This window comes from Contarinia nasturtii, unplaced genomic scaffold (assembly GCF_009176525.2).
Source record: "Contarinia nasturtii isolate CC-2019 unplaced genomic scaffold, AAFC_CNas_1.1 Cnas_scaffold_928, whole genome shotgun sequence".
Classification (NCBI taxonomy): domain Eukaryota; kingdom Metazoa; phylum Arthropoda; class Insecta; order Diptera; family Cecidomyiidae; genus Contarinia; species Contarinia nasturtii.
Window position 1 is genome coordinate 3,338,420 of NW_022198275.1, and position 25,775 is coordinate 3,364,194.

At 33.9% G+C, this 25,775-nt stretch overlaps 2 protein-coding genes across 5 annotated transcripts in view; both read right to left on the bottom strand.

The window, feature by feature from the left end:
* Nucleotides 1-11: 11 nt before the first annotated feature.
* On the bottom strand, nt 12-1,060 carry LOC116342990 (cuticle protein 65-like). The gene is made up of 4 exons (XM_031770842.1): nt 939-1,060; nt 537-771; nt 358-465; nt 12-289 (listed from the first exon to the last, which is right to left on the bottom strand). Exons 1-4 carry the CDS (start codon nt 945-947, stop codon nt 198-200), a joined length of 444 nt encoding a protein of 147 aa, XP_031626702.1. The 5' UTR covers nt 948-1,060; the 3' UTR covers nt 12-197.
* Nucleotides 1,061-5,102: 4,042 nt separating this feature from the next.
* Nucleotides 5,103-25,775, bottom strand: part of LOC116342843 (homeobox protein ceh-10-like) — a 43,803-nt gene continuing 23,130 nt past the window's right edge. For 2 of the 4 annotated variants that reach the window (XM_031770613.1, XM_031770610.1), the window contains 3 exons: nt 8,170-8,368; nt 6,961-7,390; nt 5,103-6,801 (listed from right to left, as the gene is read on the bottom strand). In XM_031770613.1, the coding sequence (XP_031626473.1) occupies nt 6,468-6,801; nt 6,961-7,390; nt 8,170-8,368 (963 nt within the window). In that variant the 3' untranslated portion in view covers nt 5,103-6,467. The remainder of the gene's footprint in view (nt 6,802-6,960; nt 7,391-8,169; nt 8,369-25,775) is intronic. The other 2 variants (XM_031770612.1, XM_031770611.1) reach the window with 2 other exon arrangements.

The window sequence follows — 25,775 nt, forward strand, 5'->3', positions numbered from 1 at the left end:
GTTTACGAGAATAAGAAACAGACAACAATTTTTTGGGCTTTTCAAAACTTTTATTTATTTCTTTCGTTTTATTGCAAAATCGTGACCAAAATTTGCATCTAAAGAACGAATGTTGATTTGTTGGTGTTTTTTTTTCTTCTGTAATTTAGATGATGTTAATTTAATTAAATAAATTTAGGAATTTGGTTAATATGGTTTCAATGCACCAACGCGCCACCGTATGCGCCACCATAGTATCCACCTAATGGAGCTCCGTAGCCTCCATAGCCAAGACCACCCAATCCATAACCTGCAAAATGTGATAATTATGAAATAAAATTGATGACGAGTGAAAAGAAAAGAAAAATTAATATTTACCGCCCAATCCATATCCACCAGCATAGCCCAATGGTGCACCATAGCCAAGTGGGCCAATTGGAGCGTGTGCAATGGTTGAATGCGAAACAACAGCAGCTGGGGCATGAGCTGTATTTTTTATTGATATTTTTAAATTTTTGTATTTCTTAAAAAGACCGATATGCAAAATAAAGACAAACCAATGGCTGGAGCTGGCAAAGCCAATGGAGCATGGTATGCGCCGCCGTATGAGCCACCGTATGCAATTGGTGCTGCAATTGGAGCAGCATGCAATCCTAAGCCATATCCGCCTAGCGGTGCTCCATAGCCTCCAAGACCGTATCCAACACCGAGAACACCTCGTTTATCTTGTTTCTTGTCAGCATCATCGATGGCAGCGGCCGAAGCGGCAGCGACAAAGAATATTACAATGAGCTGTCGCAAGAAAATAATTTAACAAAAAATGTTTTTTTAAATAATTTCACTAAAATTTCAAAAATGCACACACACACAAACACAAAATAACAAGGTTGAGTCACAAAACACATGACATTGCTTATTATGATATAAAAAAGAGTACCACAAAATCGAACGATGCTTACGAATTTCATTTTGTTGAAGATATTTTGTTTTGTTTGTTAAGTTAAGAAAACGTATACAAAAACGAAGAAATTGCGCGACTTGACTGTAACAGCTCACAAATCAAATTGTTAACGATTCGAAGAGTTAACGTATTTATATACGATCACCCAGTATCCCGACAGCATTGCTGCGCTGCATTGGCTTTGGACATTCCATAAAGTACAGAATGAAAAAGAGAACATGCCAAGTCATTGGAGATTGCACCCTCCATCATTTTGCCGTTGCATTTGATTTCGATCTAAGTGTGTTGAATAAATGCCATAGGCAATCGTTGACTCTTTGTTAGCTTGTTTCGGCACTTTTTAATCAGCACACAGCGCACCACAAAGATGAAGAGAGAAAAAAAATCCAACGGCGACAACAACAAAACTTACCTTACGTAACAACTACATTTTCAAAGCAAATGCACATTCACACAAGCAAATACATGGGCGATCGACGAGTCATGCGTGCAGACAACAACATCATCACTGATCTGAATATGTTCAATGAGATAAAAACGATTAATTCATGCAGATATATTAAATTATAAGCCGAATGGCATAAGGTCATTAAAAAAATTTGCAAGTTTCATTCAATTTGAAACATTTTATCATCCCATTCGACACAAATTCAAGATTTTAGCTTGTTGACCCATACATAAACCTACCGGTGCAAGAAAAAAATAGTTTGATTTTTCTATGAAAATGAATCATTCAATTCTTCATATTGACGAAATTATTGCACTGACTTGAAATGCTGAAGACATAATCATGATGCATCAATAAATAAATGAGATGCTAATATAATTGATCATACAATTCAGTATAAAGTCGTGTGGTTCAATCTATCTAGAAGTATGTGTGTTTTTCGCAATGAATAATGCTCGCATAATGACCTAGGATTGATTCAAAGGCAGTTAACTGTCACACTCGCCTCCCCGAATGGTGATGTTATGTATAAAATGTGTGTTTTTTTTATTAATATATCATCGCACAAATGAATTGCGTATTTGTTAAGCGAACGAAATTCTCAATGGCCATTTTTTTGTACATTACGTAGTGCATCGAAGAAATGCACGCAACAATGTTTTGATCTAACATTTTATACGGAAAAAAATTCGTTTCGTAATAATTCGCGCGCGTGAGCTAGTTCGCTCACATTAGTCCATGTAATTGATAACTACAGACAGATAAAACCCATTATCAATTAACATAAATACAATTTGAGCGCCGTAAACTTGTTTTTTTGGTTACGCAGGTTTGCGCGCTTCTCGTTTGCAGCAGTCATTTGTTACACAAAAATATTATGAGCGTTTTAAAAAAAATGCATGCGATCCGATGTTTGTTTAGTCTGTGTCGCTTGATTCGACGTTTAGTTTCTTAGTTCGCATAATAATTAGTTGCAGTGAATTATAGGAAAGAAGCAACGACGGAAAGGTAAAGCTATTGAACTTATAAGATCATACATCATCCGGCACCGTTTTGCATAAACAATTTGGTTTTTATGAATGAACATTGATTTCTTTAATTGCTTAATTAAAAGTGCGTTTATCTCCCCTCCTGGCTCAAAGCGTTTATTGCTGATTAATCAGATATTCTTTGGATATGCGATTCGTTTGAAGTGATCGCAATCGGTCGCATTTAAATTGCTTTGCAAACATATTGCACGGCAAAGTAATTAACATATATGAATTGACAACTTTTGTGTGGGAAAATTTATGATATGTGTTCAGTTTATTTGCCATTTGAATCGAATATAGCTCCTTAACAACAGACACAATTTCACAAAAAGCTGAATCACGATAAATTCGTCGAAAACCAAATTAAAGTATGAAATACAAAATCAAAGGCAACTTTTGGCTTTGTTTTCTTATTTCCACAGAAATCGATTTAATGATATTTAAAGCGTAAGCATTCAACGCATTATGTCAGGCGATTTTTGATTTAGAGTGTGGGTAAAATCTTTTGAACTCACTTCATTTTTCAAAGAAGCAAATAACAGAAAAATAATCATATTTAGTTGAATCGATTACGTGGATCGAAAGAGGGAGAGGGAGAGAGAGTCATCATAATACACACAGCATTCCGAAATTCTAAATAAGTACGCATGATCGAAAGTCATATGTTCGGGCGATGTAAGCACAAAGTGATCATTTCAGATATTACCAATGCTGGTGTTGCCATTTTCCCTATGTACAGTCGCAAGTATTAAAAAAATGATACCGCTGATTTAACGATTATCACACAACAAAAAAACACAGAGTGACCAAAAACACTATGTGTCCCAAACGAGCGCGTACACACACAAAGAGACGTGATCGCCATGCAGCAATTCAAACAAAATAAATCATTTGATATTTTGCTCTATTAACCTAATGGTCACAAAGTGAGTGTATAATACCATGATCGTGAGCGTGCGCGTCCACATTGCATAAGTGAAAAATATGCGATTACTCTCTTTCGCTGAGTTCAATGCATGTGACGTGCGACTGCGATTTCTACAAATTTCATTTTTTTTTCAAATCATTTTAAGCGTTGACATAAATAGCCGAACAATTCCTAGCACAGATGATAACTGTTTGTGTCTAGAGTGCGCGTGTGCGCCCATTCAACAAAAGCAACTGAATTGTGCGTCTGCAGAAAGAACAAGTTATTATTCAACACTTGCACAAAACTCGATCGATCGCACAATTGCACAGACACATAAATATGCAGCACATTGGTGACCAATTTCGATTTTCTCATTCTAGTTTTGTGTACGTTTTTTAATCGATAATTAACATCAGATTTTTTTTCTCTTCTCTGTTCGCTGAAATAAATCTTGTTTGTGTTTTCAATACTCGCGTGGTCGTGTTTTTACATTGATTTGCGATTTTATTTCTCGGTCGTGTGTTTGTAGGCAAATCGAAAATGATTCATTGCATAAAACAGATCTGCGCTAGTTCCATTTTTCCTGCATGTCACCGGTATTGCATATTGCCTGTTTTCCCTGCCACAATATAATAGCATATTTTGACCCTTTTCTCCGCAAAAAAAAAATCATTTCATTTTTTTCCTATTTGGTCGCGAACTGATGAAATCGCACGGTAAATTGTATATAATTTCAATATCGTTGCTACACTAGTAATTAAAAACTGGATAAACTTTATCATTAAAAACGAACGTTGGAAGCCAAAGATTATCTCAAGAAATTCGGATTCATTCTCAAAAAAGTCTATATTTTGCTGGCAAAAAAGAAAAAGAAAACTCGTGAAAAACTGTTGTACAAAGACACTGAATGTGTTTTTTTTATGCTTCTGTCTCAATTGCTTACCGGATGTTAATCACCGCTATTGCTGCAAATCAAAGCAGATAATTGCTAGTTTACCGGCTGGTAAAAAAATAAGAACCGGCTTCGCAATTAATTGGTATCTTGTGGTATTTGAATTACAAATTGAAAGCGTTAAATTAGACTGACTGGAATTCGCGCCTCTGGTATTCTACTGAGATTCATTCAGGTTTATACGTTGTTATTTAAAAAAAAAAAAACAGAGGTGTGTTTCTAGTTAGAAGTTGGGAAAATGTCAATTCGCTGGTCATCTGTTCGAATATGATTAAAAATGAATTATATTCTACTTTTGGCTTTAGCGATTTTATGCAATTGATCAACAATTTTTGGCTCACACTTCGTGACAGTTAATTACCCTTTCGAAAGAATAGAAAATAAAATCGATTAAGATTAACGGCATGGTTTTTTTTTCTTCACTTTCTGTCATAGAGAATCTGGAGCAAAGCAATTAGATTGTTACAATATTACGTGAGATTTTTATATATTATATTTATATAAAGTAGACTGAGTTCAGTCATTGGGTTGGTGTCTGCAACCAAGGAGGAAAAAAAACGATAACCAATTAAATCATTAGAGACTTATCAGTAGTCGCTTTAGCGCTCGCAGCGAAAGTGAATTGAATTATATATAAGGGAATGAACGCAATTTATCTATTCTGAACTGAAAATGTCACTGCCGTCACTTTCACTTTTCGATTATGTTGAGGTCGGCGGTTCTCGATTCTTGCCTTGAGATTTATCTCACACTTCAACGCCATTCATTTATACCAAAACACAATGCCATATATAATATAATGCAATTATATAGTTTGAATCAGTTTTAAATTAGTTTATTATTTTAAAATAATTTTACAGAAATTGTGTGTTGCTAAATTTTACATCTTAATTTGCCGCCGCTAAAATTTATGGTTATGAGTTTGTATCTCTTTTATATTTCTTCATTATTTGCTACATTCATATAGTTCTTAAATCATTTTGCTTATGTTAACCAGATTATTGTACACTTAAAATGCAGTATCCGTCTTGTGTCGCATTCAACAACAATTAGCTTAAAGAGCATGCTGGATTTTTTCCGTCTCAATTCTCAAAATGCCCCCAAATTCCAAAGTAGATTGAAAAATGTGTGTGACGAAAAACGTTATGCTATTAAATTTTGCAAAATTCATTCATATATGCACTTCTTCGCGCTTATTTTTCTGCATTTGGATATTTTTCTTTTGGTTTTACCACTAAAATTAATTATATATAGATCTTGCAGCAATGTTCTTGTGTTATCTCATTAATTTTTGTTTTTGTTGTGAGAGAAGTGTGTGTGTATCATCTTAGTCTTACTATGTGCTATTTACAACATTCATATATTAAACTTATTCACTTCAAATATGTTGGGATGTTTTTTTTTGTGTAATGTTTGCTTTCAACTTTATTCGAATGCAATAGTTGTGTTTTTAAAATTCTTTTCTTACAAATCTAACGGCGATTTTCTAATGTGAGATATTAATTACTAGACTCTTTTGACTGGCCACTTGCCAGATTGTTTGCAAAACCCTCTATACTGAAGTCAATTTCCCATAAGATACAGACAATTTTTTTTTGCGAAAATTAAAAAAAAAATACAAAAAATACCATTGATTTCGTCTCGTTCATATTGCACATTTTGATATTAAATTCTCTAAAATGCTAGCATTTTTCAAATGTTTCTTCATTTAATGTACTAAAATACGATTGCAATTCACACAATCCATTTCTAGTTCGATGCTCATTGAAACTGGTGGTATTTAGACTTTGTTTTTGGAACTTAAATTTATTATGTAAGTCTCTTCACTGGGCATTTTTTCATTCCTCTCTTCATTAGCATACTTTTTGATTAAAAAGATTGCCGTGAACCACGAGATCAAATTAAAAATTAATTTTGCATAATTGAAATAAAAATGTGTCTATATATAAAAAGCATTCTTTTGAAATGTGTCTGTATTTTTCTTTCATTCACGTTGTGTACAGTGCTGAGATCGAAACAAAAAGAAATAATAGCGTTAGAACGAATCTTATAATTAAATCCCATTTGAAATGAAAATCGATCGTTTGCATAACTGCAAAAGCTAGAGAGAGAAAAAAGCACTAATTTAAAAGAGCGTTGGGCAATTGGTTGCGATCGATGTGTGTTTCAATCGGTGACTGTGAATATCAAAATGCCATATTAATGCCGGCGCTATGTTCACTTTTAACCGCAGCAGCTGGACTTAGATTGGCCGGCGAATGATGATGTGATAGATGATGAAATGAACGCGATTCAATGGAATTTGCTGCATTTGGCGAATCATGTGGAGAATGTGGCGATGATTGTGCGCCAGAGGTGCTGTGCAATGTATTTGCATTGCTATCACATGAATGCGGCGGCGAATGACTCAATGGATTTTGTAAACCAGCCAATGACCGTACTTGAAGCAACAGACCACTGTTGAGTAAACGGGCTTGATGCTCTTGCGCTTTGGCACGTAAGCATGCAATCGAATTATTTCTATAGAATCAAAGTGGAAAAGGGAAAAAGAAAAAGAAATCGTTAATAATTTTCAGTTTAAAAACAATTGTTCGATGTGAAATTTGTTCAAACTGATAAATGAAAATATCAAATTCGAACTTCAAGAGATAAAAACAAATAACAAAAAATATGTCGCACCGTATAAACGAAATTGGGTCTCCTACCCACCTAAACGCTTCCGTATCGCCTTCGTGATGAAAATTTGGATGCGGTGGACTAGAAAGCATCGATTTCGATTCGATTAGGTGATGAACAGGTAACGGTGTATGCTGTGAGCTCATGTTCGGTGTTGTGCTTGGCGACGATGTCACGTGTGATGTTGATGCACTCGACGATGTTGGTGTTACCGAATTATGATTGATACTCTCTGTAGCCGATGGTGTTGATGATGGCGATGCAAGCGATTCGTTGGCATGGGTTTTTTTCGTTTTTGAATTTGGTGTCGATTTCGTCGATGGATTTCCTGTGCTCGAAATATCGCTTGCTTTTGAATGTTCATCATCTCGATCACTTCCACCGCTATCATCTTTTAATGCTTCAGCAGCTTCCAATGATTTACGATGCATACCTGTTTTTTTATATATGCAATGAAAAAAAAAGAGAAAGAAACAAAAATAAAAATGAAATATTTTCAATTAAATATTTTCATTCACCAAATTATTATAACCTATTATATATTAAACGAAACTACAGCGATAAATTAATATTAACAAAATTCAATTAAAATAATACAATGGCAACCGTAATAAACAGCTATTACCGTAATTCGATCCTTCGTATTTTTTTTTAATGAAATAATATGAAAATAAATCCATCAAATGAATTCAATTCAATTTCAATATAGATCACGGATTTTATATCGCTTGTTAAATTCAATAAAACCAGGGAAATAACTTTAACATAATATTGATAAATTGTTGACTATAAATAAAAATGGACAATGAAGTGGTCGTGAGCCGAATGAGGTCTTTTGTGCGTGAGATGTTGATGGTCTCGTATCTGTACTTGTGTATATGTTGTACATATGCACGACAGATAGCCCACCCCTCGCATCAAAATTACCCTTCATAATCGGATTTTAATTCACTATACGCGCTTCTGTTCAAATGCCTTTTAAGATTCAAATGAAATGCTTTTGAAAACACACCGAAATGTATATAAATGAACATAAAATCAAATTAAAAACGACTTTACAACATCGAATAGAATGCGGCTGGTAGACAATGAAACCAACCAAAAAAACGATAAAATTTGCAAAAGGAGCATTTTAATAAAAATAAAGTGGTTTCCAACTAAAAACTAAACTAAACTAAAAATTAAGAAGAGTAAATGGAACACAATTTGTACTTTTGGAGCTCATACCCAGGAGCCACGGCGCCACTTGTGATCCATCTGATGATTCTTTAGCCGACTTCAATATAGTATCAGGTAATGGCAAAGAATGTCGAACCATTGCACCGTATAAACCATACTCTGCCATTATGGTGCTCCGACCCCAGCATTTCTCGGTTTTACGCCATTTAGCACGTCGATTTTGGAACCACACCTGCAATGAAAATCCGAAAAAAACGAAACAAAATCAAAGAAAGAAATCGTTAGTAAAATGGCATTCAAAGGTTTTTTTGTTTACTTTGAAATATGTGCTAACTAGACCAAAATCCGTGATCAAACAATGCAATAACAACAAAAACCCGAAGAAATTGGACCCGTTCAACACGGCAAACAGTAGCATTAAAAAAAGACAACAAGATAAAAAGCGAAGAAAACGCCATTGATGCACGTGCTTGAACGCTGGCCAATTATTCTGTGGTATTTTCATTCATTGCACCAGCACGAACTTATCCACTACATTTAATTTCAATATATCCGATGAAAGAAATTCACTCATAAAAAAAAATCATGTAAAAATGTGTAATTATATTTGCAACTAAACGAATCATTGAACAAAAACTGATATTTCCAGTTCACGGTGCTTGTGCATTGCATTTTTCATGCAATTTTCGGCTGTTTTTCATCTCAAATAAATAATAATACACTGAAGTGAACACAATCAATAAAAAAAAATAAACAAACTAAATAAACAAAGTGCTAGAAAATCTCCCATTTCACGCGATTCATCATCATTAAACCAATGTACTTCATTTGGGAAAATCACTTGCAGTGTTATTGTTATTGTTGTTCATCTTCGTTCATAAATCAGTTTTACTGAACAACGAGGTATTATTTACAAGTTACTCATATATTTTTTAATAGTGCACGGCGTCATTGCAATGAAAAACATTGAGGCGGAAAACTGCCACTGGGTGATAGGATCACACGCAATTCCTGTGAACGAGCAACGAGCAGTAGCATCTCATCATGAAAAAAAAGAACGATGAATGTTAGTTTGGGTATTGTTCGCCGTTTGCTCTCTATTAGCAAACAGTTCATGGGTATCGGAAGAGAGATTCTGTTCGAAAAATAGGGTAATTTTATACTAATTATTTGTTGGCTTGATTTTCTCTCTCTCTCTCTCTCACTCGCTTACTCAAAATAATATATAAATTTGCCAAAACAGCACAAACTGTTACATTGCCTTTGGGTATTTATTACACGCAACTATGAATAAATAATGTGAGAACGAGTTCAAGTCGGATAAGTCAGACACACACACACAATGGTCTTGTGGTTGCCTAATCTCTCTTTGGCTGGTACTTTTGCACGTCAAATGTTTGCATGTAATTGATATCATTATAGGATGATGATCCATATATTTTTTTGTAACTATACAACACTTAACAACACGGGCCAAATAGCTTTTAAAGTAGCAACAAACATTCTGAATAAAAACATCTACGACAAGAGTATATTCTGTTCTTTTTTTTAAAGATAAAGATATTTTCGTTGTATGAAATTTAAGTACATTTTGCATCTCATCATGCTTTTGTGTTCATTAAAAAGCCATTTTGTTAATTGTTTAATTTTCCATCTTTTTTTGGCAGGTGTACTTTGTTCGTATCATCGTAAATCAACACATACTTTTTTCATTTTGATGAGCGAGGGAAAGCTGAAAACCGAAACCACTTCAATCGAACACATTTCATATCTAAAATTATGTGATATGCGCCGTTCTTATGACTACATCGTTTCCTTTGAAATAGAACAAAAAAAAAGAGTACAACAAGGAAATTCGATATGAGTTCAAATTAAACACTCTCAGTTTCTATTTTAGTGTTTGCTGACTTTCGGAGAAGGCGCTCAGTACTTTTTTGTTTCTTTTCGATTGTCAGGATGTCTTTGTGTATGCACAGAATAAAGAAAGAAAACTCAATCAAAAATGACTGTTCGAAATGAATTCTGCGAAGCAGATACTTGAAAAAACGATGATTTTGAAAATTGGTGATCTGTGTGAAGGAAACGAAAGAGAGCATTGAATTCAAAGTTCAGGAAAAATGATTATTTGTCAGAACGAATGATGGGTAACATATTGTGACTTTGGAAAAAGATACAAAATTGTGCCATCCTTTTTCTTTTGCCTTTTTTAAACGTCTACTTAACGCCGCATATGATGAGGCCATTAATGATTCAATTAGTTTTTCACCAGAATTCACATGCATGGGAATCTTTTTATGGAGTGATGACATACGGCACGGAATATGTGCTGTCATTTCATTTCATTTATAACTAACAAGTTTTAATTTTCCAAATAAAAAAAAAGACGAATAGATTGACCTGTACATTATGAGTATACTTGAAATGCGATCATTCGTATTTTCAATTAACATCGTTTCAATTCATATTTTGTGAGGTATTTATTTTTATATCAAATCATATTTGGATTAAAAAAAATTAACTGGAAATCATATCTCTTTATTTCCCTTGCATCGATAATAGCGTCAATTCCATACCATTAATCAAAGTAACAACAAAAAAAATAGTTTTTGTTCAATTTAATTGAATATTCGGCGATGAATGAATTTGCATTGCGCACAAATCGAGGAAAAATCATTTGGCATTTTATTCAGTTTCAAGTCCCTTGTGCACCGCATTGGAAAATATGATTTAATTACATTTGCTACATTTGTTTAACTACGAGAGTTGAGACTGGCCAATGTACGTTCAGTCGCTGGAATGAAATAAAATAACGTATATCAAATCAACAACGTGTTGGGTTTTTCGAAAACACAGCCGAATTACTCATTTCAACAATATAACAAAAAAAATGTTTTTTCTCTATTCAATGTACACCAGTGTGGTTTGCATTTCGCATACACAAAAGCAACATGAATTAAAACCTTATTTGAATATAAAAAAACTCTTGTTCACCAAATGCAATCGCACGATTTAAATCGATCATAATTTTTTTTACGATTTTGCTTTTTTATGACTTGCATATTAGTTAGTCAATGGTTTCTATTTGAACGGGTGATTTTTTTTGTGCACAGATTAAAAAAAAGTGTTTCACTTTAAATAGTTCGTTTTTGTTTCTGTCATTGTCATTCAATTCAAGTGGTTTCGAATATAAAAACAAATACAAAACATAGATTTCTAATCGTAAACCTGGTAAAATGTCAATTTAAATATTATTTATGATGTGTGCGACTTAATTTAAACAATGTTTTGATTTTATCGTCAAGTTTTACAACTTGAAATTGACATTTTGACTTGTAAATACGTGGATCGATTGAAACCAGTTTCAATTCAACAACTGATCACCGTTAAACTGATTTCGTTGCAATGCATTCGCGTGACTTTTCTTCGATTCGGTGTGAAAATATGTTGTTAGCAAAAAAACATCACCGGATACGGTACCATTCATTCTGAAGCAATCGATTGAATTTATCGATATGTCAAAAATATGCAATGCTGTCTACAGAGCCGACGAAAATGTAATATGAACGTTTAACTGCCACTTACGATTGAACTATGAATAGAATTATTCAATTAAGTTTAATCCGTAAAGCCGAAACCAGTTCATTATTAGGTGGAAATGTCTATAATGTCTGAGTGTGTTGTCTCCGGTGTTGGCAATTCATTTGGTGCAAAATAGTCGAATATATTGAAGATAAATAGGCATTAAAATTCTAAAGCATGACTCATAAATACGCAAACGGTATAAATGAAACGAAGCAATTTTCGGAGGGGCCGACTTGATATTAATTCCAGTTCAATATTTTTCATTTTGTCGCATCGTTTTCATTTCACTCTTTGTGATGAATTGTGAGCGCCTTTCTTATTGTAATGAAAAACACACAAAAAGTCAATATAGTTGAATGCGATTGTCGTCCTTAATCCAGATATTTAGCAACGCGATTTTCTTTCGAAGGCAATAAAGCGAACAAATTAACCTCGACCGACCAGAGGGTATGCAATGAATATAATATCGAACAAAGGCATCACCATTTTATAATTCTTTTTTTTATTTTTGTGCTCGAACCAATGAACGTCTTTATGTTTTGGCTACGACCGAATTGACACCACTGGCTCGACTCGGCTCGTATTATTGTATTATTATCCACTTATACAATAAATTGTAAAAATATTTCTCGACGTAAGACGATTGAAATTCCAGTGTGAACGTGCATTTTTCGGATCCCTCATAATTAACTTATCCGTCGCATCCAAAGAGCTGACAAGTGGAGGAGTGACGAGTTTATTGGTGTTTTTTAAACGCATTCTTTCATTCAGATGTGTTTTGCAGCCTTATCTTTAGCATTTATTTTGTAATAGAAAAATCGTTATTGATTTGTCAACTGATTAAGCACCAGCAGACACAGAAATTGTTTATTATTGATTAGTTATTTGGGTTTATTAATTAATAAATGCATTCGTATGATTAATATGGCGCCGATGATTTCAACGACCTTTCAAATGAATTATTTCACGTTTTTGTGGTCAAAACGCCGTATTGTCTGTAATTCTTCAGAAAATTTCGTGCATGATTTTTCTCGGTCATATTTCTCTTGGAATTCATAAAAACTACCAATCATCAAATTCAAAGGGGCAAATAAGGATTGAGACTCTTATTGAGATTTACTTACGCAGATGATTAAGTGAGATTTGGTCATACAAAAGACATGCCGACGCTCAACGTATGATCAACAAACTAAACTGGTAATTATTAAATTACATGGCATTTATTTATTTAGATGTTGAGCGTAAAAGAAAAAAAAATCGATGGTGGTCTTTCCAAATTGCATTGCGCACAACGATGTTGGTCTTACTCATTAGCAAACCAAATCAAGTGTTTCGTACCAAGAAAACTCACTCAAATCAAAAAAGAATTTATTACCTATTTATAGCACTAATAAGATGCTGCGGCTTGAAATCCAAATGAAATTGAAAAGAAAGCTTGGAATTTAATGTAAATGCATTTCATTCCGTAAGAAATGAAAGATGCAAAAAAAAAACACGAAACACAAAAAAGGAATGAGCGTGAGCCACTTCACAAAATAGTCAGTTCAAGTGTTTATCCAGAAAAGTGTCGATACATTCATTATCTAGTCATTCGTACAATGAAAGAATCGTGATGCATTCAAAGAATTAACCGAAAGAGGTTCGAAACCCGCACGCACACACAAAGAAACTGTCAGATTGTTGAAGCTTAAATTATTGGGATGTAATTCAATGACTCTTGTCCGTTTATCGCTTCTTTCGTATTCGATTCAAATGAATCATTATATTATTAAATTAGATGATAATGTGAAAATATTTATTTCGAGAACGAAATGATTAGAATAATCTTTAGCAGGTTTTGATTTTGAACGCAAACTATTTAGCATAATATGAGAGGTCAATTTACCGCCGTAAACTTTATGTCAAAATGCTTTCAACAAACTGTATAAGAACTATGTGTATTTTTTTATGTCGCATTTTAAAGTCCATTAGCGTTTGTATGTCGAAGCATTGAAGCTTTGTCTTCAAATAGTACTTGGCGCTTTTTAAGGACTTTGCCACTTTTTTCTCCATCTTCTTTGCACAGCGGCGATGATAAGCATCCAACCGTTGAGGATAAGAAAAACGGTTCCGTCGTCTGTTTAGTTCAGATGCTCTTGTCAAAGTGTGCACATAAACAATACATTGTATAGCGGGGCTGACCCTTGTCGCAAGTGAACAAACTACATGAAAAAGGAATGTGTGTGTTTTCTTCCTTTTCTTGTTGATGCATTTGGGTGAGAGCACTTTGCGCTCTGATGACTTGTTAAACTTTCATTCGCACTTAGAAAATATGTATTCTTGACACCGAATGCAGTAAAGTGCATAAACAGTTTGTATTCAAGGAGCCAACGGTTAAATGAAGAGAAAAAAAAAGAGTACACCAATGATAAATTGAATGCCAGCCGCAACGAATTAGAGCTATCGACAGCTAAAGTGTGTATTTTAACTCTGTGTGAAATGGTACAAATTTCCTCTTATTACCGTCGTTTAAAGTGCGACGTATTTGCACAGATTTTCAACACTTCATTTACATCTCATCCTTTTAAATGCTCACTTTTTCGAACTAATTTTTAGTTTCATTTTACAGTTGCTATTGAGCTACAACGGCCCGATGTCATTAAACACCGAGACACGCACAGAGACACACATACCGTTGTATGATTCTGAATTCTCTGTGCACGGAAAGTAAATTACGGAAATTGCGGAAAATATGCATTGCATTTAATGAAATGGCTCATGTAGAAATCCATAAATTGAATCGGAAATCACATAATTCGAGTGATATCCATTTTGGAAAAAAAAGACGATTCCAATGATAACGCACAATCTCATCATATTCGTATCGATGACGATGGACGCAAACCGATGTTGTGACATTTTATAAATTGATTGGTTTATATCATTCGTTTTCAGCTCTATGCGGTTTTTCCTGCCAGCCATTCGCTCCAAGTATTTTTTGGAGTGCACATAACCGCTCTATTTCTTTGGCATATTCAATTGGACGAATGAAATGTTTTACAAAAAAAAAAAAAATCGAAAACAGATTAAATATTCCATTCAATGGGTGCATTGATTTTGCAAAAAGCACTATATGCGATTACAGAATTCGAAATAGAACGATTATTGATGGCCATTTTCCATCGTCTTCTGGGACTTTTGGTCAAAAAGTCAATTTGTTGATTACATTTCTTCTCGTTTTCTTCTTTCTTTCTGCTCTCCGTCGTTTCAATTCGATTTTATCTGTATATATATCTTATGGGGAAAAATATGGTTCGATCCAATTTTTGATGGCGCATTGGTTTCGTTTCTGCTTGAATTGTAGTCATAATGGAAATCCCTTTCAAATTTACAAGATTATCCTTATAAACTCTGTTCTTCGACAGAATGGCAACCAAATACAATGTTATGCAGAAAACTTCGTCGATTTTTTTTTTTATTTCTTCATTCGAATGATGTATAAATTTTGTACAGCGCTTTTGTTGCGATTTGTCATTATGAAATGAATGTTGTGTTTTCGCCAATCCGGAAGAGAATTGGCAAATATGGTCGTCGTAATTGAATTTAATGAATTTTTCAATTCGATGGCGGAACATTTGATTTCAAGTGATCAAAATAAGTGCGATACATTGATTCGCTACAGATTTTTTGGAATTTAATGAGCCTCTTTCGTGAGAAACTCCTACCAAAAACAGAAGTGGAAAACATCATTCCATTGGCGTGAGATCGAATACAATTTTTGCTTGACAAACAAAAATATTGTTTCAGTTTTGATTTGACGGTGTGTGTTTTTTCTACTGGGTCGGAGTATATATCGAACGTGCATTTCCGCACAGTAAGGGATTGCAATGTGAACGCTTGAAAAATACAAATGAGATATCCAACTGTGAAGAGTCGCGTGCATCGGCACATCGACATTTTGTAAAGCGGAAAATAATACAACTGGATAATATATAATTATCTAGTTATGGAGCGATGAATAACGGCTTCTGTTGCAAACTCCAAGACGACGTCATCGCATTTGTATTCGATGCAAACTCATTATATTAAACTAGTGTTTTTTGTGTTCATTTTTTTTTTTCTTTGAAAAATCATATTTCGCTCATTCACAACCTTTTTTCTTTTCAACCAAATTTGCAATTTATTTCGATACATTTTATCCCAATGGACTAAGCAGCCAGAATTTCAAGGGGCATATATTTTTTCTTGTTGGTATCTATTTGACAACAATACTTCAAATATAATCTTTGTGAAAGCCATATTTTTTCACGTCCTTATAATTTGAAATATGCAATGGCAAAATATTTAATTCATTTTTTGCGGCTCTCATTATTTTTAATAATAGAAAACGTAAATTTGAATTGTTGTCACGATTTTTTTGTGCATTTTTACCAGACATTATATTGAGAGATTTTCAGCCAGCTGAATCAGCACTGAAAGCTAACGTCAGGCGCTGAAATGGAGCGTGGTTTTTATAGGAATAAATAACTTTTACAATCAGTTCTAGTTTTCACTCCATCTCAGCGCCTGACGTTAGCTGCCTGGACTGATTCATCTGGCTGAAAATATCTCAATATAATTTCTGATTTTTGTTCATAACCAAACAAATAAAATGTAATTATTATGCTTTGGATCCTGAAAAATTCGCTAGTTCTTATTTTGTGCAGTTTGCTGAAAATGGAATGTTTTCGTCGAACAAAATCAGAAATCAAATTCACGAGATGAATTTGTTAAAAAGCAAATGAAATTGTATGTTTTATGCCATTAAAAAATGAGAAAGATATACCTAAATAGGATGGAGTAACCCCAGGATTTATTTATCAATGTAAACAAAATGGGCTATTGTATTATATTATTCGGGATCCAAATGTGTGCGCATCACATTGGCTCGTTCATTCAAGTAAATAATGATCGATTCATTTGGGTGAATAGAGTGAGAGAGCGCACATATGGACCGTTAAATGTTTAATTTGATAATGCATTGAATCAACTGGCTCGCTGATGAAATGAAGTTTACCAAGAGTGCTACCTAATGAGCTATGAACTGAGTCAAATCATCTAGTAAATTCCTATCTTCTTATTTGATGATTTAATTACGTGAAAATCCTGAGTAGTTCGAATGAAGAGGAATATAGTAATATGTTCATGTGAAAGTTGATTCCATTCTCGCCTGGTTGTGGAATTTGTGTATTTTCAGCAAATGATTGCTCTCATTTCAATTAAATCAGCAGCAACCGGGGAAATAATTTCTTTTCTTCTTCTTTATTTTAAATTCGATTGTGATTAAAATTGTACAGTGAAAATGAAAGAAAGCGGACAAAATGCGAATAATAGAAGCATAGAGAGCGAGAGAGAGAGAAGAATGGGAGCAAAAAATAGATATGAATTCAAGTAAATGATTGGCAAATGGGAGTGAATGTCGGATACGGCTCCAAGGTGGTTCTTAACTTGATTTGGCATGCGAACATATGAAAATTGAAGAGCGAATAGGAAAAAGTCATTTTACATTGTGAAAAATGTCTATTATGAAAATTCCGTTATTCACACCGAATACCGTTCCCGTTAATCTGTGTTCAGAGCAATTGTTCACTGGCGCAATGGCGATTTATTCTTTTGTACATCGTTTGCAAGCAACAAGCTCAATATGGAAATAGAAAAGAGCGCAAATTTGCGCACGGAACTACACACATATAGCCACGACACAGATATCACACTACAGGGCTTAAAGTGATACGAAGCTGCTTAGAGCAGACGCCCGTATATGCAAGCACAACGTATTATCATTTCATTAAATATTTATTGTGTGAACAAGAGAGCGAACATGGAACATTGGTGATGTGTTTTATAAAAAGTGATTTGCATAATAAACCGTTTAATTATTCGCCTCTAATACAGCTAGTATATAAAGATGTGTGACTGCGCGATGTAGTCGTACGATTTTTGTTCGACAATATTTAATTAAATCGTTTCACCACTCTTTATTCCGTACACTTTTCTCACTTTTTCACATTTCTCCCGTTTTCTTTTCTTTGTCGCTCTCATTTCATGATGTTTTGCAGAATTTTATCATCGGTTTTTTTTCCTTTTCATTCTTCTTACAGTTTGCTTTGGAAATGGATTATAATTCTTTGTGTGTGTGAGAGTGTATTTTTTGCACCACTTTTGTCCTCCTTAAACAATTTATTCAATTTAGAAGAGCACATAAAAACGTAGCACACTCATATCGGCTTGGCTCAAGTGAATAATTGAACATTGAAGTGATAAAATCATTAGCCGTTATATAATTGACGAACGATCAATGGCGAAGTGAAAAACAATAAATTAACTAGACATTTATGAGTTTTAGCCCACAATATGTCTCCAAGTGGGAAAAAAACTTTCATCGAATTCCACCACTTTTTGCGATAGATTTTTTTTCTTCACTTTTTTTTAGGTTAAGAATTTCCGATCGAATTACGTCATCAATAAATCATATGCACGAAACAAAATAAGTATATCCAGCAATTTTCAGCTTGATTTGCAACAGGCCATTTCGAATTTTTTTCTAAAATTCATTTCGGCCCGATTGCGAAATAATAAACATTTCGAAAAATTGAGAAAATGTTGTGCCAAAAACAACAACATATGGAATGAATTTCAATATGTAATCGGTTCCAATCGGAATGCAAGCGACCAGAAGTTGCGTGAAAAGGTCACCACATAAAAGTGTCTTTTTATTACCAATTCACACAAGTCATATACACCCGACAGTCAGCACAACATTATCAATTTTCGATGAGCTACCCAAAGCATACACACTCATTCTATTTATGATGTGAAACAAAATCGGCAAATCGACTGTTATCTATTCGGTATAACGATGCGCAAGTGCTCTCGAGAAGAAAAAAAATAGGGTTCGAAACGTATCGTGTCACTGAAATGGGATCCGGATGCAATAGGTAGAAGAAAAAAAACTATGTGTGTTGTACATTATTAAACACTATTAGGCATTTAGCAATAGACATGCAGTAAACAGTGAAATGAATCATTGTCGAAAAGAGGGTGCGAAAAATAACAAAACGTGCGACGGTCGGCACTGGATTTCATAAATTAAAACACTCGTCACTTGAATGTGGCATTCAAAATATTCATCATTCGTTAGAACGTGGCGGAATTGCCATTTATGACAAACCCAATCGATGAACAGTTCATGCTGTAAATGCATCACGAAAAGAATCGAAATTTGTGCACCCGCAATAAACAAAAATTTCGTGAGAATATTCAGTGATATTTACGACTATAAATGAAGTATCTTATTATATCAATGTGAGCATACGGTTGCTATTTAATAAAAAACCAGGGAGATTCATCAGCACTTGTTCCATTGAAATTATCATGCGATATCCCTTGACACCAAATAAAATAATTGTTAGATTTCGACGATGGGAACATTTTTGTATAATAATAATAAAGTGAAATAACACCCGATCATTTTGTTCACATCAGTGGTGTTTTTTTATTTGCAACCACAGAGTACAATAAATTCCGCAATTTGATAGTTCCATTGGAAATCTAATTTTTGCTTCTGTTAACCTGCATTGAGCCACGTTTTGAATGAATTCTCATCGTTTACAGAAATACATACTGATTCTCCTGTCGTATCATAGAATAATAATGGTGTGACAAAACCAAGTCGAGACTGTCGTTTGCAGCCAAAATCTATTTTCGCCAGATCAACACACAGTTGGGGTATTGCGTCGCTAATAGTTGTTTATCGAGCGAGGTTCAAATGAGAAATTGAATTTATCAACTTATCAGTGTGAGAGTTTTTTTTCTCTATACATCTTTCGGTTTGCATGTGCGGCACATAACGTTAAACCTGTCAATACATTTTCCCAAATCAACTGATCCATTCTCATTTGGAATTAATTCGTTTGTTTTCCAAAATTCAACACATTATTTGATTGAATGCATCTTGCCTTGTTTTCAGGTTAACGAATTCAGGGTAGTCTTGACGTATTTCACCAATTCAATGGCATGTCAAGGGAAGAGCCAATCGGAAATGGCCATTATTTTTGATAGATATGTGGGAGCGAAAAATTTGTCATGTAATTTACGCTTTGTTCGGTGCAGAACACAATATTTATCATGCAGAGATTCTAAATTGCTCCTAATTGAATGCTTTCAAAACCAAACTCTTTGTCGCTATTCATCGGCTCAAACTTTGGTCGGTGCAAACCATAGGTGTATGTGTGTGTTGGAGCAGTAAACGTGTAATGAGTAATCGTTTAAGAAAGAAAAGAAGTGAAATTTGCTTTTATATCGTATCGCCATGTGGCAGTTGCTTTCATATAAAGGATGCCATCAAATCCATCGATTGCTTTGAACCATAGGTGGCACTTAATTTGCTGCGACAAAACTTCTTCGAATAAAGAAGCCCGAAATTGAAAATGGTACACCGTACACGGTAACATTTTGCGGTTCAAATTATGATATGACCATAAACATTATTATTACTATTATTTCGTCTATCAAAATCATCGCCTGTGAATATAATATGGTTTTTGTTTGCCGTTATGGATGGTACGTGCTTAACTTCGTTTGGTCGCCTTTTCAACCGCAAAAAATGGGCGGATCAAAGCAATTTATTTTTCAATTTTATTCCCTCTGATTTTCTGCCGCTTCCAGATCGATAACTTACTAGCAACACTTAATTTTCAATAAAACCTGTACCAAAGACACGTTTTCCAGTGGGGGGTGTGCAGCGATTTCATTATATTTTCAACAATTAACGTGTATAATTTAGTAATTCGAAATTAACTGATTCTTTTTTTGTATAAGGTTTTTTTTTTCTCTCTCGACGTATCGTTATTATTATGTCATTCGGAAAGTTACTTGTTCATGACACTTCAATAGAAAAAAGTTTTAATTTAATAATGCTCAAAAGATTTTCTGTTCGTTGAACTGTTTCTATTTAACGCACAACTTTCTTTTGTGCCATTGAATTGAACCACCATAATCGAAAATGCTCACATCAAAATTACATTTGTTGCAATGAAAACGAAGGGAAGTCGGAATCTTCCGGGAAAACTGCTTGAACATGCCAACCAAACAATGGTTTCGAGTGAGGTGAGCATCCAATTTTGTCAAATCATCATGCCCAATTATCAAATTTTTCAGGTGCAAAGTACTCCAAAATGACCACTTTTCAAATTAATAATAACCAACTCTTTGTGTGTGACTCTATATGCCCTTTTTCATATAATTTAACAGCAACACCAAAATAATGCAATTCATCGGACATTTGCGTTCTTATTGTTACATCAGTACATAAGAAAGCCAACGAAAATATTTTTCTTCGATTCGAATGGCGATGTACCTGACATCTTTTATATTCAATTCAATGTTATGTTTTTCTTCTTCTTCTTTTGTCCACTATGGCGAAAAGGAAACGCTAACAACGCATAAATAATAATAAGCGTTCACACTTGTCTGCGTTTGAACCTGTCAGGGTGTTGAATGCGTGTGCGAATACCAACATGTATTTATATTTTTATTTTTTTCTCAAGAAATTAATTTAACACGAGTATTATATTAAATGAAAATAATTGTATTTTTCTTGGCAAAGTGTTCCGTTTGCTATGTGTATGTGTTGTTTTTTTTTCGAAAGTCACTGCAAATCGTCAGATTTCTGATTAACTGGGAAAAAAAAAACAAGAACGGAACACAATGACAGTAACGATTGTTATTTATTTAAAACGAAAAGCACCTTGTTAATAAAAAAAATGTGAGATGCTATCACTGTGCGCATGGTAGATTTCGACGGACGTCAAGCCAAAACCAAAATCATTATTATATGGTTATGCGATCTATTCAAGCATTTCATTATTAGATTTTAACAAGTTTTCAACAATGCGCCTCAATTTGAATATGCTTGCACGATACACACTCAATAATTACGACGACTCGTCGACAATGGAATAAGGTAACAATTTTCTACTTGGATTGTAATCGTCTTTAATTAATTTGCAAATTAAAATGCAAAAATAAGCCATTTGAGAGGCAGAGCCAAATTCGCCTGGAAATTTATGCATGCGTTGCGAAAAGTTTACCATTGAATCGTCCATTCTAGTTCATGTATTAAGCAAATAATTGCCAATTCGAACGGTTTTACACCGAAAATTGTTCAAATTAAAACGAAGAAAGTTTTGAAAACAATTATTGGTTTCCTCACAGCGGTTGGCAAAATCCGTAACTAGACTGATATTTTGATGCAAAAATAAACAATGAAATGAGATTTTCAAAACTTTCCTACCATCGATGAGTAAAATCAAGTGAATCCGATGCAAATAATTGAATTGAATGTAAACATTACGATCGACAAATATTAGTGCAAACAATGTTCTTTTCAAAAAATCAATCGAGAAAGTTGCTTAATATACATCTAATAAAATCATTATACTATTCTAATTTGATGTCTAAAATCGGCGTACACATTTGAAGAACGTTATGTAAAACCACTTGAAAAGACTCTCTTCTTACCGTTTCGATGGTTTTGTGCTTGAATTTGAAACAGTATCCGAACATGGGCGAAAACATTCAACCAAATTTTTATTTGCATTAGCATCATCAATTTGGAAAATGGTTACGAGTTGACGTTTACATAGCGCACAGTGAATCAGACAATGCAACTACCCACTCTCTCTCTCTCTCCCTCTCTCACTCCCGTCAACAGATTGCCTTTCATTGTGCAAATCTTCTCTTGCATTTACACGAGCTGTTTGGTTGAACAAAAACCATTTTCAATTTGATTAATTGTTTCATTGACACAATGTACAAATAATTCACTTTACACCCAGAAAACAAGCACATTTCATGTTTGTTTGCTTTAAGCTAACGCATTGCTGTTGCAAATTACTCTCGTCACTATTCCCATTTTGAGCGAATGGTGTGCATGTGTGCATTCAATTGTGACGCATATATTTCTCTCTCTTTCATATTTTCTGATTTTATTTACAACACTATGCTGTTGTTTGCCATCCTCGAACGAATCCATCCTGATTGTTGATGCTAATGTTTATTTTTTGTGGGTGTATAATTAATTTTCCATTTTGTAAATGGAGCAAAATTAGATTGAAGCTAAAAAACGAGGAAAAATCTTATGGTAGTTATTTTTTTACAAACAGGCGCCCAAAATGCAAGAAAAAACTGTGGAGAAATTCAAAAATGGTTTGAACAAACAGAAAATGCGACTCCTTACATTTGAGACGTCATTTGAAAATCCGAGTTTGGACATAACTAACCGAATAATTGCTTAGTAATTAACGCATTAGCAAACAAGACAATGATTAATGAACATAGATTTATCTTCGTTGTAAAATCCAGCAAAACGACAAAATATTTTTCAATTTACACATGCAACAACGGAAAACTCTTTCAATTTTAAAAATAATCAATTTTGAACACAAATTAGCATTGAGCCCCTTTGAATTTGTAGACACTTAGAAACTCCAAGTTAGAGCAGAGATCATGATCCATGTGGCCAGTTTTCATTTTACAGCCCAAAGAGAGAACAAAGGAAAAGATTTGTTCAATGAAAAACTAATGTAGTAATTTCAAATCATAAAACTGCTTCGCCGAATATTCATTTCACACTTCAAACACGGTTTATTGAATATTTGTCCAATGCATACAAATTATTCTAAACATATGGGATATTTTTTTGCCTGTATTTTCCATTTTTTATTCATCTTTGGATTAATATTGACACAAGTGTGTCGGGAATCATTACTATTCATCACCTTGATCAGTTCATCGTGGTATTAGTTTCTAGTACGAACAATAGCGTTAGCTCTCAAGATGGTTATTAACATATTGAGGTGAAAAAAATGGTGGGTTTCCATTTCGATAACAATTTTGAATGATATAATCCATTTGCAGATGATTTAAAACGTAATAAAATAATTATACACCTTAATCACTCAATCAATCAATCATTCAGTCAATCAGCCCCATTAATCAGCAATTAAATTAACAAAGTGAAATTTTAATTTAATTATAGCATTAATGGGCGGATAGCACAATCGTGCGGCCTATTCAATTCAATTCATTGCGATGGTTATTCAATATATGTTAAGTTTTTTTTTACAAAGCACACACATCATTGTCCGAAAATGGTGGAGAAATTACTAATGAAACAAAAAAGAATCGATCACGTTTACCTTTTGAATCGGTAATTGAAGAGGCGAAAAAAGCTATACAATTCGAATGTGAAATGGCTTTGGCCGGCCCCCTTTTATATTAACATAGTCTCATAATTAACAATTTACTCAATTCAAGAGCAAATAGTGTACGCCACACAACGCAGCTGCTTCGGCACAATATCATCATGTATGCTATCTCGCACAGTCAACAAATATTATCGTATTTGGTGTATATGTTGTCAGAATTTGATATAACGGCAACACAATTGAGACCATACACCGAATTCCAATTCGATTTTTTTCTTCAAGAAACGTGTTTTCTTGATTAAGTAGACAAATATTTATTCATTATTTATAATTCGTTTTGAAAGTGGCATTAGTGTGTGTAGATTAAAAATGCTAAATTGTGGTTAAGAGTGTGAAAATAAAAAGAATGATAAATAATAACAATAGCAAAACGGTGGCCTTCAAACTAGGCCTGTCAACATTCATTTACACCAAATAAACAATGTCAACCGAACGAAAATCGGTGAAATAGAAAGAAAAACACAGAAGACGAAGAAAGCCACAGCGATATTTTCTTTTGTGCCGTTTCTCATTATGATTGAATGTTTAATTTTAATTTTCTTTCCGTTCAGTTTCTATTTCTATCTATTGCTCTCACAACCACCGTATTACTCGAATTCCACCATCAATTCTATTGTCTTGTTTTTCAATAGACGTTTCATTCACATAACGAATGCAGCGAGAAAAAAAACATACACCAATTCTTGATATTATTTTTAACTGGCTTGTTATGTTATGTTTTGGTTCACACTTTATGGGGCACATAGTTGCCTAGACAAATCGATGACACTCGATGACGAATAACATTCCAAGCCGGATATTTTTTCGGTTCGATCGTAGCACACAAATTACCCAATACTTTGAAATGATTGCGTTTGTTTGATTGAATGAATGAGGGACAAAAATAATATTTACTTGTTGAACACCTTCGATGAACTACGAATTTTCACAATAGCTGCCAATGAAACCGCATAAATATACACACAAGTGAGTCTTCTCGTTCCGATTATTTGCTTAACAAATGACATGTAATTAATTTCAAGTGTCTTCATCATCGCAATGAATTGAAAACTGGTCGATCGAATATGCAATAACGAGACAAACTTCAGAATGACTTGTGTGTTTTTTTCAGATTTCAATTTAGAAAAAAATTCATCATTGAAAATGCATATAATTTGACTGACATTACACTGCGGCAAGAAAAAAGGGCCACACTCATTGAAGTGTGAATAGTTAAAGTTGTTAATGTTTAAAAAATTAAATTACTCACGAGAATGTTTCATTTCTTCTGGACGATTTACTTAAAATGCGTCCCAAAAAAATGAAATCACCGCTCTATTTTTCATATAATATTTGATACTAAGTCAAGACATTTTTTTTAACCATAATAAATCACAATTTTGAAAAACAAAATGCCATTAAATGTCCTGTAATTCAATTAGTTGATCGAATTTGTTGTGCTTAAACGCAAATTATGTTAAAAATGTTTGCTTTTTTGTCATTCATGAAAGCGCATGTCGTGTGCTGCCAACACATTTATTCACCCCACGAGCACAATGCACTTGCACTTATTCAGCGTGTCTGCTAGTATCTTTCAGGTTCGCTCTTTTTTTTGCGCATTGCTTCAAAATTAACCCTTAACATAGTGAACAAGTAAGTAAAACACTTTAGTGGATTATTTACCAAACAAATAAAAAGCAAATGATAAAAACGCGTGCATGAAGTGCGCACGGCAAGTTTTCGCACGCATTATATTACTTGTGTTTTTTTTCTCTCGTTATTGTTATTACT

Bases quoted from the DNA above. Each gene is read 5' to 3' on its own strand.
- LOC116342990 (XM_031770842.1), bottom strand. The intron at 466-536 runs GTTTGTCTTTAT...TAAAAAATACAG, and splicing joins TTTGCCAGCTCCAGCCATTG to CTCATGCCCCAGCTGCTGTT. The intron at 290-357 runs GTAAATATTAAT...CACATTTTGCAG, and splicing joins TGGTGGATATGGATTGGGCG to GTTATGGATTGGGTGGTCTT.